Source organism: Schistocerca americana, chromosome 7 (assembly GCF_021461395.2).
Source record: "Schistocerca americana isolate TAMUIC-IGC-003095 chromosome 7, iqSchAmer2.1, whole genome shotgun sequence".
In the NCBI taxonomy this organism is placed as follows: Eukaryota; Metazoa; Arthropoda; class Insecta; order Orthoptera; family Acrididae; genus Schistocerca; species Schistocerca americana.
This window is the reverse complement of record NC_060125.1, coordinates 237,430,374-237,444,039: the sequence shown is the minus strand read 5'-3', so window position 1 is coordinate 237,444,039 and position 13,666 is coordinate 237,430,374. Positions and strand designations below refer to the sequence as shown.

The 13,666-nt window shown below is 36.7% G+C and overlaps 1 protein-coding gene across 3 annotated transcripts in view; it reads right to left on the bottom strand.

Annotated features, from left to right (window-relative positions):
• Nucleotides 1–1,994: 1,994 nt before the first annotated feature.
• LOC124622216 (integrator complex subunit 3) overlaps nucleotides 1,995–13,666 on the bottom strand; it is a 73,914-nt gene continuing 62,242 nt past the window's right edge. For all 3 annotated transcript variants that reach the window (XM_047147864.1, XM_047147865.1, XM_047147866.1), the window contains exons 15-16: nucleotides 9,655–9,834; nucleotides 1,995–5,304 (exon numbers count right to left, since the gene is read on the bottom strand). In XM_047147864.1, the coding sequence (XP_047003820.1) occupies nucleotides 5,230–5,304; nucleotides 9,655–9,834 (255 nt within the window). In that variant the 3' untranslated portion in view covers nucleotides 1,995–5,229. The remainder of the gene's footprint in view (nucleotides 5,305–9,654; nucleotides 9,835–13,666) is intronic.

Below are 13,666 nucleotides of genomic sequence, written 5' to 3'. Positions count from 1 at the left end.
GACAATGTCATTTCTTAGTGCAAAGAATTTAGAGGTGAAATAAATATTCTTGGGTGTCCAGTATAGCTACTAGCAAGGTTAATGCATTTTGTGTCCGGAGAATTACTCCACCTGAAAGCATATTGAGTGTATCCTTAGAAGCGTATCTCTCAATTTCTTTGAGCCAAGTCCTCATTATCGAATGATGCTCACGCTGTACAACTGATAATCAAAATACTCCGTATTTTGATTTCTCTCAGCAGATGCTTCATAGATTGCCATTTCAACAATTACAATCAAAATCTAGTTCCCCGATATTTCTGTCTTTGCACAAAAGTGAAGGGACACAATTCACAGAAATTACTTTGTGTCCTCAGGTGTGGCTGCCACTCCCTTTTCTGGGAGAAGTATCATAGAGATAACGGTACTAAAATCTTTGAAATGTTGCAACAAGATGACACTTTAAATCTTCTGAACAGTCATTGTACAAAAGCTTAACAATAGACTGCCTGTTCTGACTTGACCTGTTGTTGTCATGAGTAAAAGAACATTTACTTGAGTAGCATAGAAAAAATTGCCAAATTTAGTACTAAGAACGTCAGCAACAGTGTTGCCTCAAAAGTCGCTGCATGCTGTCATGATGTAACTGAACAAATGGCATCATCGCAAACAATCAATGTGTGAACTACGGAACATTGCATGCTACTGAATGACTAAGTTACTGCAGCAATGCTTATACATCAGGCTGACCTCAAGTGCTCACATTTGTGCAACAAGATTGAATAGAGTCATTTGTAATTGGTAGATCATAGTGTAATCCAATAAGCTCAACTTCTTGTTCTGCAAATAGGCAAGTCTTATCATATGGCAAGAAACAGTGGAGAATGAACGCATCAGAATTGCTGGTGACAGGACCGGTATGTGATTGAAATACTACAACATAGAGGCAATCTTATACCATTCTTCGTTCCCTTAGTCTGTGATAAAGTCAATTTTGCAGTGTGTACAATCTCGGCGGCTCATCTACAATGGATAGTATAAAGGGCAGTGTAAGATGTCTAAAAGAAAATGTCCAACAATTCTTGTAAGGACACAAATTATTTATTGTAATTGAACTTATTGACAAAGCCCATTGAATAAGAAAATACTGAACGGCTAATAAAGATTCTTATTTTTTCAGAACTGCCATTCCATTGAAAGCAACCGAGCAACTATATGTCAAACTTCACTGTGGCTGTTCTGTGAATTACTGAGAGACAGCCTGCCCCCTCCGTCAGCTACAGAGTGTAATTTCAACAGCTTCATTCCACATTTATTACTATTTGCCAGCAAAAAGTGCTCATCTACCTGTTGTTCATGCTGAAAACTGGGGCTACACTGTAAATTAAATAGCAGTGTAAATAATGTATTTTGACTGTGCAGAGCAATGCATTAATAGATCATGTTTGCTATTTCTACCAGATCAGGGGCTTAAGATAATGCACATGTAGCACAGTGTATTCTGTTCATTCTGACACACAACTAATCAGTACTATATGCTGACCATACAGTTCTGATTTTGCTCTCACAAAAACGAATAATAATTGTTGAAGAGCAATGTATGGAACCTGTTTTAAAATACTGATTGTCTATTAGAAGGATGGACTAAAAATCAGTGATAAGTGATGCACAATGTAGTTTCCCTAGTAACAATAATGAAGAACTGATTATCTTACAACGAAAACTGTATGAGTGTTGCTTTACATTAATTTTAAGACCACAATTCTTGTTGGGTGTGATCTCTTGAAAAAAGTGTGTGTTTCTCAGCTTTAAGTAAGAATGTTATTGCTGGCATAAGTAATGGCTCCATTGATTTGTAAATCTTCTGGGAGTTTTTTTTAGAAGGTGGCAAGGACTGAAAAAAATAAAGAACAAAAAACTGAAGTTCATTAATCCTATTTCACAGCCATCAGTTCATAAAATACAAAGAAATAATATAAATTTTTTATCCATATTCTGATGAACCTTTTCATCCTATAATTAACATTTATCTACATTTTGTACTATCTCACTGTCATTAAGGCAATCAATCAATAACCAAAAAACATAGTACTAAGATATAACATTTTCCTGGTAATATATGATTGCACACATATTAATTACAGAATACCATGCATTATTAATGTGGAAAAGGGTCAAAAGGCTAACCTTAAGACTATGCCACATCAGCGGCACACAATCAAAATAAACCAAGGGGCTAAGCTGCAATTATAACAACAAAAGCTTCTTGCCATAAAAGTCTTCAATTTACACAACAGGGCAGACATTCAAGGTGGATGTGGAATTTCAGAATTCAAAAATCATTAGTCCAGTCATATACGTGTTACACAGTTTTTTAATTCTCTTCAATTTTTTATACGCAATAAAGGAGTTGAGAATCTTCCTGACTCAAACCCAGGTCTTTGTTTATTATGGGCAAAGTAAGCAGAACTTCTTCAAAGCTTGGAAAGTATACAAGAAGTGCTGACTAAATTGAGCCTAAATAAAAAGGCAGTGAGTTCTGCCTGAATAAAATGATTGGTAAGAGCATTATCCACAAAAGCCAGGGGTCTGCAATCTAGTTTCTGTTTGACATGCAGTTGTATGTAACAGGAAGTTCCACAAATCTCACCCTCTGGTGCAGACTGAAAGATTAATTTTGGAAACACAGGAGATGTTTACTGAATATTTTACAGAAATTATAAATCACACCAGACCATCGCAAAACAAATGGATTTCATATTATTGTGCACAGTGAAAAGCAAGTGGTATTACATAATTTTATAGTTGTAAAAGAAATCCTACTCACAAGTAACAATTCTACAGAAAATTATCAGTGTCCACAGTTTTTAGAATCTTTTACCACATTTTATGAGTTATTTTAACCCTGTCATCAATCTGAAAAATAATAAATCAACTATTAGGTACAAAAATAAAATATGTGAAATGTGATCCAAACAGGTATCCTATTGTAATTATTTTCCATTCAAAATTAATTGCAATACTGTCATGCTGCACTATGAAATTCATTTTGTTTATCATTCAGTCCTAATAAAGTGAGTGTATACCTCTTACCTGCAATGTCAGTAATATGTTCATCACAAAAAGGAGGGAGATAGGTTGACTGTAATGGAGGGCAGGAAGAACAAAAGCAAACAGTTTGTGCAGATTAACATATGGAGGCACTGTAAATCAACTGAGGCAGCTACATACCAAAAAAATTCTTCCACTTGTCATTTTTTCTGATGCCTGGCAAAAGTTTCATATATTACTCTGAAAACAAAGTGTAAGATACCAAGTTTTTTTTTCATTTAGGTAATAAACTACAACTGTGTTTAAAAAATATTTTATCTTCTAACACCTGTATCACAGGTGCAGAATGCCGAAATGGAGTTTTTCACAACATTTCAAATGTATTCACAATATATTTACACAAAAGTAATGAAAATAAGGAGGTAATTAAAACTCTCTAGTTTTTGGCTGCCAAATGCAGCCATATTAAAAATGATAAAATTCGTGATCTGTCCGTGTATGACAAAATTACTATACATTTCAACAGTTGTCCGATACGAAACATTAATACAAAGATAATTTTTGATTCATCACAAATATCACAAATACAAAAATTTCACAATAATGACAAGGTGGAAAATGTACTGTACAATTTGAACAAGAAAAATTTCACTGTAATTTTTCCTCTTACTAAGTTAATATTTACAATAATTACACTGTAATAAATAGAGCTACAAGTTTCACACGGCAAAGAAGTTAACAAAGTAGTAAGATCATATAAATGCAAGGTATGATCTGAATAACTTCATTTTATACAATTCTCTTATCTCACTTGCTATGAGTTCATAAGGAAATATCCAACAACTAACACAGTGCAGATAAGTGACAGTTTTAACAGGGAAGGCACACAAGTTGCACTGATTTTTTTATGATGATGCCCTCTCATTTTTATTCACATCTCAGTGGAATGCACGATTCTCTTGTGTAACTCCTCTGTCTTAATGTTACATGCATCTTTATCACAATTTAAGTTTCTCTTACGACGTTTACTTCTATTTATTCCAAATAAAGATAGAATTCTGCACATGTACATGTACATATGTAGCCTTGGAACCAGTCACAGTTTGTGAGGTTTTATCTGGAAACATACTGACAAGGTAACGCTTACTGACAGCATGTTTAATTTTTCTTCATAAAATGCTAGACAGTATAGTCTTGAATTATCTTATTTCCATAAGATTATTAGCTCTTACCTGTCAGCAATGTTTAATAAATATAAACTACATCGTGGAGAAATTCTTTATAGCAGCAGCAAAAATCAGGATCTAGCACGCTAGTAAAAACTACTGCATTCTTATTTACTGCTTTGCAGTCCATGCGAACTGCACCCGTATAATAACATTGTTAAAAAAAATATTTGCAATTTCTTCAGAAGCTCAAGTTCTGAATTTAAAATGGTGCTACTTTTATTAAAGCTTGCCAAATGCTATTCCACATTCTGTCAATCAAGGCACTTGTAATGATTATTTATCTAAAGGGAATAGCTGCATGCAAATTGTGACTGTTCACATACATGTTTCAAACTTACAGCTTATATTGTTTCCGTGATGAAATGTTTTCAGTCAAAATTAACAGCACACTGAACAGCATCATACTCCAGACAATGAAATGAGCCACTCTAAGAAGAGTGCTTGACAATGTAAATATATACAATAAACCACTCTTCATAAAATATAGTCTATGTTCACCTAGTAGAACAACACTACAAGGTGCAGGAATGAATGTGTCCTCTGGAGTGGCAATATTTTCATGCCAACGTTCTGCCGTCATTAAATTGTAACTATAAAATCTGTTAACACTCTGAACACCAAATCCAGTTTTTCACTCGCACGTTACACATAAACAAGGGTCAATGTTGTTGCCGTCTGGGTCCAAAACAACACTAAGACATGAGGGTTTTCACTGACACACGAAATGGTCAGTTCATTTATTTACAAAAGTATGTTACTGTACACACGATCAAGTTTACCCTGCAAAACAACTCGGAGAGGAAGAGCACCATAAATCTATGCCCATCAAGAGAATATGAAGTCATAATAATACGCCCTTCTTTGACAACACCAACTTTATGGTTTGCCCACCAATTTGTCAGTCATATAGAAGGGCACCATTGAGGTTCTGTCACCAGCTCCAAACACTTTGTTCACCATAACTGTGCGGTCAGTCACTGTCCGAGCCTACTGGGTTAGTCTTTTTCCTCTTTTTCGCTTGCTTTGGCTTCACCACCTCCTCTTCCTTTATAAATAAAACAAAACAAAAATCAATGCATGCATTAAACACATTTAGTGAAGAAATTATGTTTTATTCTACAAAGCTTATTTACAATACCAGGAAATTGTTAATAAATGTGCTATTGCAGAAATTGTTTCATTCATTACTTGATACACAATTAACTAGATCATATGTCAGTCTACAGCAAATGAACCTGTCTTCTATATCTGGCAGGTCATCATTTATGTCATATTCTCTTGTTTCTTCTATTTTCTCACTCTTAATCAAGAACACTGAAACACAAAAATTTTCCTTCCCATTCTATCTAAACATTTCCTGCATCTCCTCCATATTCAGTTACAAACAATGACTTTTCGATGATCCTAGTTAGGCAGTCATAGTTTCTATATTATGAACCTTTATATGTTTGCAGGCCTTATGCTCTATACTCTACTGGTCTTAATTATTTCTGTTACTTTGCTATACAGAAACACAAGTAGTATGAAGCTATATTAGGATTATTCTGATAACATTCAGTTTATTGATCTTTAATTTTTAAAAATTTAATTCTTGGAATAGAGAGACAGCCTATTCAGTACCCCTGAATGTTAAAAAACATGGTTCAAATGGCTCTGAGCACTATGGAACTTAACATCTATGGTTATCAGTCCCCTAGAACTTAGAACTACTTAAACCCAACTAACCTAAGGACAGCACACAACACCCAGTAATCACGAGGCAGAGAAAATCCCTGACCCCGCCGGGAATCGAACCCGGGAATCCGGGCGTGGGAAGCGAGAACACTACCGCACGACCACGAGCTGCGGACCTCAATGTTAAATTCAAATCACTTTTAGCCTCAGCCAACCTCCATCCCCCCTCCCCGCTTTTCCAGTCCAGGCCTTTTGTGATACCTTCTTTACTTTTATTTATACTAGCCACCATAACACCCTCCCCCCCCCCCCCCCCAAGTTCTTATTTGCGTAAGCTTCTACTCTCGACTTTTATCCATTTTCCTGTGTAGTCTCATAGAAGATTTTCAGTTTTATTGCACCACTCTGCTCCTAAATTGCTACACTCTTGCTTATAATGAAATCTTTTAGTCAATGAATATCATAAACTATTCTGGAATGAATATTACAGTTTTTGCGCCAGTAACTGACCTATATATACCACCATTCCACACCTTCTTGGTATATTTCAACCCAAAGTGCATCTAGTTTAAAGTTATGTGTTAACAAAGACATTATGAAACATGTTGTCTCATGTTCTACACATGGAATACCAATACCTATCTAACATACTGACAAAGGCTGATTTCTAACCAAGAGAATTTTGTATGAAAGCAATTAAATTATTTAATCTGCAGGTGTGCTTAGAATATTCCCTGCAGAGGTTTCAGTATTCTCCTTTTGTATTTTGTCGGCATGTTACATAATGCCTGTCCTCCTCCAGCTGAGATTTTTGAATGTACTGACAGTGTGTCAGATTATAGCACAAGTGGCTTCAGTTCTCAGTAAAAGTTTGGTTGCAGTAGTAGCAGTCCTACCTGTGGCTCTGCAAGAGTGACAGGCAGTCGCAAAAAAAGAGGAGACACTTTACAAATGAGTAAACAAGTGTGTTACATAACTTGGCAAAGCAAGCTGTACTCCTGGCCATGTCAGGAACTAACTTGGTCACATTACTAGGCACAGCCACAGTCTGGTTCAAAGAAGTATCTCATAGCCCAAGTACAGACTGCGAGCTCAGGAAATGCCTTCATGAGCAGCTACAACGCGCTTGCTGTTAGCATCATAAATTCACTGATAATGTGATGGAAGCAAGAGTGACAGCATAGAAGGAAAAAGTGACAGAATGTGCACTCAAATGGAGTAAGTCAATGGTGTGGAAATTACAGTAGGAAGGACATGACACTGAGCATAATGGAATTCAGGTATCTAGAAACGAAGTCCACATAATAAATATTCCACTGACAATATGTTTAACTGTGTTATTAGACAGCAGTTTCTGTATATTATCAACAGTGCGAAAAGGAAAGCCACCTTTGAGAATAATTGACGGCCAACAATTCGAAGTCAACAAGGAAACTCTGAAAAACAAAATTTTCGAATCTATGGGACTGGGTTTTAAAGACGTTACAATAAACAAGTCTTCATGGGTGAGCAATATGACATACTTTCCTAAAAGCATATAACATTAGATTTTTATACAAAATGAACCATCATAGTTGAAGAGGTCAGAGGTGTATATGTGTAGCGACAGTTCTACACTAGTACAAATATTAAAATGTACACTATTAATATTTTCCATCCCATTTTTCTTAGGCATGGAAATAATACACATGTAGAAAAAGGGTTAGCAAACTTCCTAGATGAAAACAAACAAGAAAAAATGATATGGGTATTATCCAGATTGTAGGATAAAGTACTTCTAATTAGTGAAAGTAGATCTAAAAATTGTCTTCCACCATAATATATAAAATATATTTCAGAAAACATATATTTTCTGCTTACTTACCTAAATACAGTAGCGAATAGATATTTTTAGTATCTCAATAGAAATAAAGGCCATTATACTACGAGGGCGCCCAGAAAATAATGCCACACATTTTTTCCTCAGCACACAACAATTTTGTTAAAATGAGACATTACGTATGAATTCTTTGAAGCTTCCTTAGGGTGAAAGCAAAATTTCCAGTTCCTCTGACAAACACTGTAGCTGCAGCAATGACACTGGTTCAAGATGTACACGCAGTATGACATCATTGAATTTCTCACTGCACACAAAGAAACTGTTGCGAATATTCAGGAACATTTGTTTTAAGTCGGTGGAGCATCTGCAGCCGAGAGGAGTACAGTGAGTCATTCGATACAGGGGGGTGAGACCATCAGAAGGCAGTTTGCCAGAGTCCCCTGATTCACAGCAACCAGAGAGACCGTCCACAGCTGTCATGCCAGACACATAACAGACCAACATGCTGATGATCTCATTCTCAAGGATCACTGCATCACGTCTTGGCATTGGGTGGTGCTGCTGCTGCTGATCAGCAAATTCTCGGATACTCAAAGGTTTGTGCACGATGAGTTACATGCTGTCTTGTGCAACACAAAACTCAGAGAAAAAACATTTGCTCCGAGTTGTTGCAACATTTTGATGCTGAGAGGAGGCTTTCTTGCTCCAGACTGTGATGGGTGATGAAACCTGGGTTTACCATTTTCAGTGCAAAAGAAAACTCAAAGCTTCTGTCAGTAAGACTGTGTTTTGGGACTGTGAGGATGTGATTCTCATTGATATGATGCCACAAAGGCAGTACCAACAGTGCAGAAGCATATGTGAACACATCAATCACACTAAATGTTTATACTGACTTCAGTGCCATAACCACCCTGTGAATGTTTCAGTTCAACACAATTATGCTTGGCCTCACACAAGTTTGAGGACTTCTGAACATATCGCGAAATACTGTTGGACTGTGTTTTACAGCCCACCCTACAGCTCTGACCTAACTGCCTCACACTTCCACTTTTCATACCATTAAAAGATAGCATTTGCACAAGACTTTTTGAGGGTGACAAGGACATGATTTGTGCAGTGAAGAAGTGGCTTCGTGACCAGAACAATGACTGGTACCAACGGGATGTACGTTTCCTTTTGTCTTTCTGGAAGATAGTCATAGATCTGGAAGGAGATTACATGGAAAAATAGGGTGGGTAGATAAAACAACATTACTTCAAGTGTGTAATATATAATTGTATAACAAAAAAATGTCAGACATTATTTCCTGGGTGACCCTAATATAATGAAGACAGAAAAATGTACTACACTTTCAGGCCATTAGTAAGTTAAAAAATTTCACATGGAAGTTCAAACAATGGAAACTGCAGATTGGAATACCAACAACATAAGGAAAAGACAGATTGTTACTCACCGTAAAGATGACACATTGAGTTGTAGACAGGCACAACAAAAAGACAGTTACACATCATCTTTCAGACAAAGCCTTCTTCAAAAAGGAAACACACACACGTTCATTCACACAAGCAAGTACATCTCACACACACGACTGCCATCTACAGGAGCTTGGACCCGTTCAAGCTGCTGCAGATGGCAGTCATGTACGTGTGAGATGTTCTTGTATATATATATCTGTGTGTGTAGCAGACTATCTTTTCCTTATACTGTCATATGGACATTCATCTCCCACCACCATGGTGAGAACTTTAAGAGCAGTGTACCGGGACAACTACATTAACCACAGTATTCTATGAAAAACATGCTGACAAAATCAGTTCCAACTCCAATTATGTGAGCACAGTTGTCTAGATTCACACATTAAAAAACTTTAAAATGTACAAGGTCTGACCACTTTCTTACCTCACTAGAATCTTCTGAGGAATCAGATGGTCGAGTTGCTTGCCTCCCTTTCCCTCTTGGTTTACGACCACCCCCTCCCCCACCTCCTCTCCGACTCCGGGGTTCCAGTTCCTCTACTTCAGCAAGGGCAAAGAGGTCAGAGAAACGTTTCCTCTGTGGATCACTGCACTGGGACTGTGCCTGCAATTAGAATATAGCACTGTAGTGTTAAAACTTCAACTGCATAAATAACTAAAACAACTATTGGATTATACGCTGCTCTAAATTTCTGAATACAAATTACACTACAGAAAATTTGTATTTCTTTTTGTTAAATGTGCTAATCATTTGGTAAGATTGAATGCAACACAAACAATAAACACAGTTTACTTGGTATCATCCATGTCAGATATGAGGTGGTGGTTGTTAAAATCAATCTTAGAATGTGTGTTCAACAACCTTTCAAAACGCAAAAGCACTAAAATTGACGCATTTCAAAAGAGGAAGCCTCTATCATCAGAATTATTTTGCAAGAATCCTATGAAAGCAATAAGGATAAAGATTTATCACTTTTATTGGATACCAGTGGAATAATTCTGACTTGGTGGCTAGCCCCTTTGAAATACATCAATTTTGGTGCTTTTACATCGTGAAAGCTGGTTGAGCCTACATTTTAAAATTAACACCGTTTATTCTTAATCATAATAATCATAATAAATAATATTAACTACACACCACTGGAAAATGTTCATTTCATTGTATTTTAAGTAGAGCTGATGAAGTTCATGATGAAACCAAACCCAGAACTTCATACATGATGGTGAAAAATTATCTGAAATATTTATACAATGGTCATGGATACAGATAACATCGGAGTTAATAAGTGTCTTCCCACAATCTTCAATGTTGTAGTAATGTTTGTCTCCCTATCTTGGGAAACAGCAGTGTCTTATAACTGAGCCCTGTTCACTCCCCAAGCTGTATAGGAAGTGTTACTTTTGAGCAAAAATGTTTAGAAAGCAGAATTTCAGTAATGCTGAACTGCAAAGTGGTTTCATGTCTATCGGTTGTGCAACCAATCTATAAGGGGCAGTCAAATGAAAACTGAATACCCATCACAATGGGCCATGGAATGGTTCCATTCACATGTAATCACCACATGTGTAACGACATCCACAACCTCACCCACTCTCGCACTTTCTTGTCCAAGTGAAACTGACGTCCACTCATGTCTTTCTTCAGCTCGCCAAAAGTATGAAAAACATATGATGGAAAACACAGAATATATGCAGGATGTTGCTGTGTTTTCCAATCAAATCTCTAAATTATAGCCTTCATCTGATTGGCAGTGTGGGAGAACGGGCATTATTGTGCAACAGAAATGGTTCCATCTGACACCATTCCTTGGTGTTTTGACAGTGCACTGACAATGGTTTCACGCTCAAGGAACTCAACAGCTGAGGACCCCTGCAGTCAAAGAAGAAAGTTATCAGGGTCTTACTGGAACTTGTGTGAACAGCTTTGGATTTGTTTGGTGGGTGAGATGTTTCCACTGCTGGCTTTGCTGTTTGCCCTTAGGCTGTTGGAATGCTGTTGGATGGAATCATCCTGTTGCATGATAATGCCCACTCCCACATTGCCCATTAGGCAAAGGCTACACATGAGGGATTTGGTTGGGGATCACTTCAACATCTTCCATACAGCCAGGATCTTTCACTGTGTGTTTTTCACTTCTTTGGCAAGTTGAAGACAGACATGCATGGATGTCGGTTTCAGTCTGGCGAGGAAGACAGGAGTGGGTGCAATTGTGGATCTGTCAGCAGCAAACCGTGTTCTACAAAACAGGAGTTGACTGTCTTTTCTCCCTTTGTGATAAATGTCTTAATGCATGTGGTGATTATTTTTGAATGGAATCATTCCATGGTTTCCTTACAGCAGGTGTTCGGTTTTCATTTGACTGCCTTCCATAACTGTGACAGTGACATGCACAGGTGAATGTGTCCACAGTAAAAAAAAAAAAAAAAAAAAGATATGGAGTGGAATAGTGCATATAAGATAAGCAGAATTTAAATTCATTACACAATTTAAGTGAAATCGAATATTTGCCATGTATGAGCCTGGTACACAGCAAACACAATCCTTTCTACATATACATTTCATGCAGAGAAGAACTAGTTCACTGTGGCCAATAGGAGATTCTGATTCCAGTCAGGTGATTTCCATTTCAGTCACAGTCGACATTCCCACACAGAGGAGCAGTTAGGATCAGTTTATACTTCTTTGCTCCCTCATAATAATACTGCGTAGTACTAATATTAACAATTACTATTATGAGGACATAGTTATTACCTATTGACTGCAATTTTGGTAGAGTACTGAAACTTCTATACAAAGGACAATTTTTGTAACATAAGAGGAATGTAATGAGCTCTACCAGTCAGTGGGTGAAGTAAGAAACCTTGTTAAAGAATGGAGAGCAATAGACATTAAATTCCTATCAGAGGGCCTATGAAATTTAGATCACAGAAGTGAAAGGAAATGAATTTTCACATACCAGTATGATGCTATGTGAAACACTCATATTGATATGGAAGTGATTGCATCCTAGAGGTCTCAGCATTATGTACAAGGGCAAAAGTCTCTTTAGAAATGCAGATGGACACTTACAAATTTCTTCTCTTAACCACGAGCTGCAGTACTTCTCAGCCACACAATCTCAGATGACAAGAAGAAAGATGTTGCTAGCTTGCTGTAAACTATTTTTAGAGATGACTGGCAAAAACAACAGGACATAAGTTGGTATACATCTATCATTTACAATAGTCCCATGTTGTTCAATACAGAGATAGAGAATATTGCTTGTGAATATGTAGATGCTTTTGGTTTATATGTTTAAGTGTAACAGTTACCACAAAGAATTGTTCTAATAACAGGAAATGCCACTGTTACATCACTGTATTCTGTTATAGGTGATTTGAAACATTTTAAATAATTGCGAAGGAACGATAAAATCAGAACTTTTACTAAAACACTGAATATCAATGTTACAGTTGGCAGTTTATAATTTTACAGTTGGCAGTTTATAATTTTTTCCCATGATATCACATACTAAATTGTTACAAATATGATGTAGTGTAAGAAGCATTATACAATAGGATTTAAGTTGTTTTCAGAAAACAACACATTCACTTTTGGAAATCATTCAGCATTGAACATGTCCAAAATGTTTTGGCAAATGAGAATATGTCCATATTTAAATGTACTTGTTAAAGCAATATTTTCAGTGTAGACTTGGTTTACAGATATGAACTGCCTTTTAGTACAAAAGTAAAGGCATTTGCATTGCAATATGTTGTTATTTTCATTCTTACATGTGCCTCAAATAAGATTTATGTTGATTGTGTAAAACTGCAGTTAGTGGGCATGTTCATCTTTGCAGGTCACTTCCTCAGTTACAAATAGGTTTCCTGTATTACCTTACTGGATTGTAACAAAGGAGATCCATAAAAACAACAGTAGAGGGACGTTTATTACACTATATATAGTCCTACGTGGATGCATCAACAAAATTGTCACCTTGGCTATGACTTCCTGAAGTCCCAGTACCAAACTAGATCCTTGCTACACATTATTTTCCTCCGATCAACTCTTATAGCTTTTCCTCACTCTCTAAATCCATAAAACCTTAAACTTCTTCTCAGTCATTCCTATATTTCTATGACTATCTTCAAAGCGCAACATCTCCTAGGCTACCTGCTATCAATGTCTACTCCCAATTGACTCTAAATGAGCAGAAGCTGTGATTACTTCAAAATGTAGCTAGTTTTTTCCTGCATAGAAAGTACTCCAGAATAATAAAGGAAAGAATAACCTTAGCATGTGCCTGTAACTGTCAGTCATTCAGCCCTAATTTGTGCCTGTTCCTCCTGCTGCTGTCTATTTCTTTCTCCCTTTTCAGTCCCATCTCCCCTTCTCTAATTTATTTCCTTTGCAAACTTCCCTCTCCTCTGCTATCTACATCTCAGATTTTCCA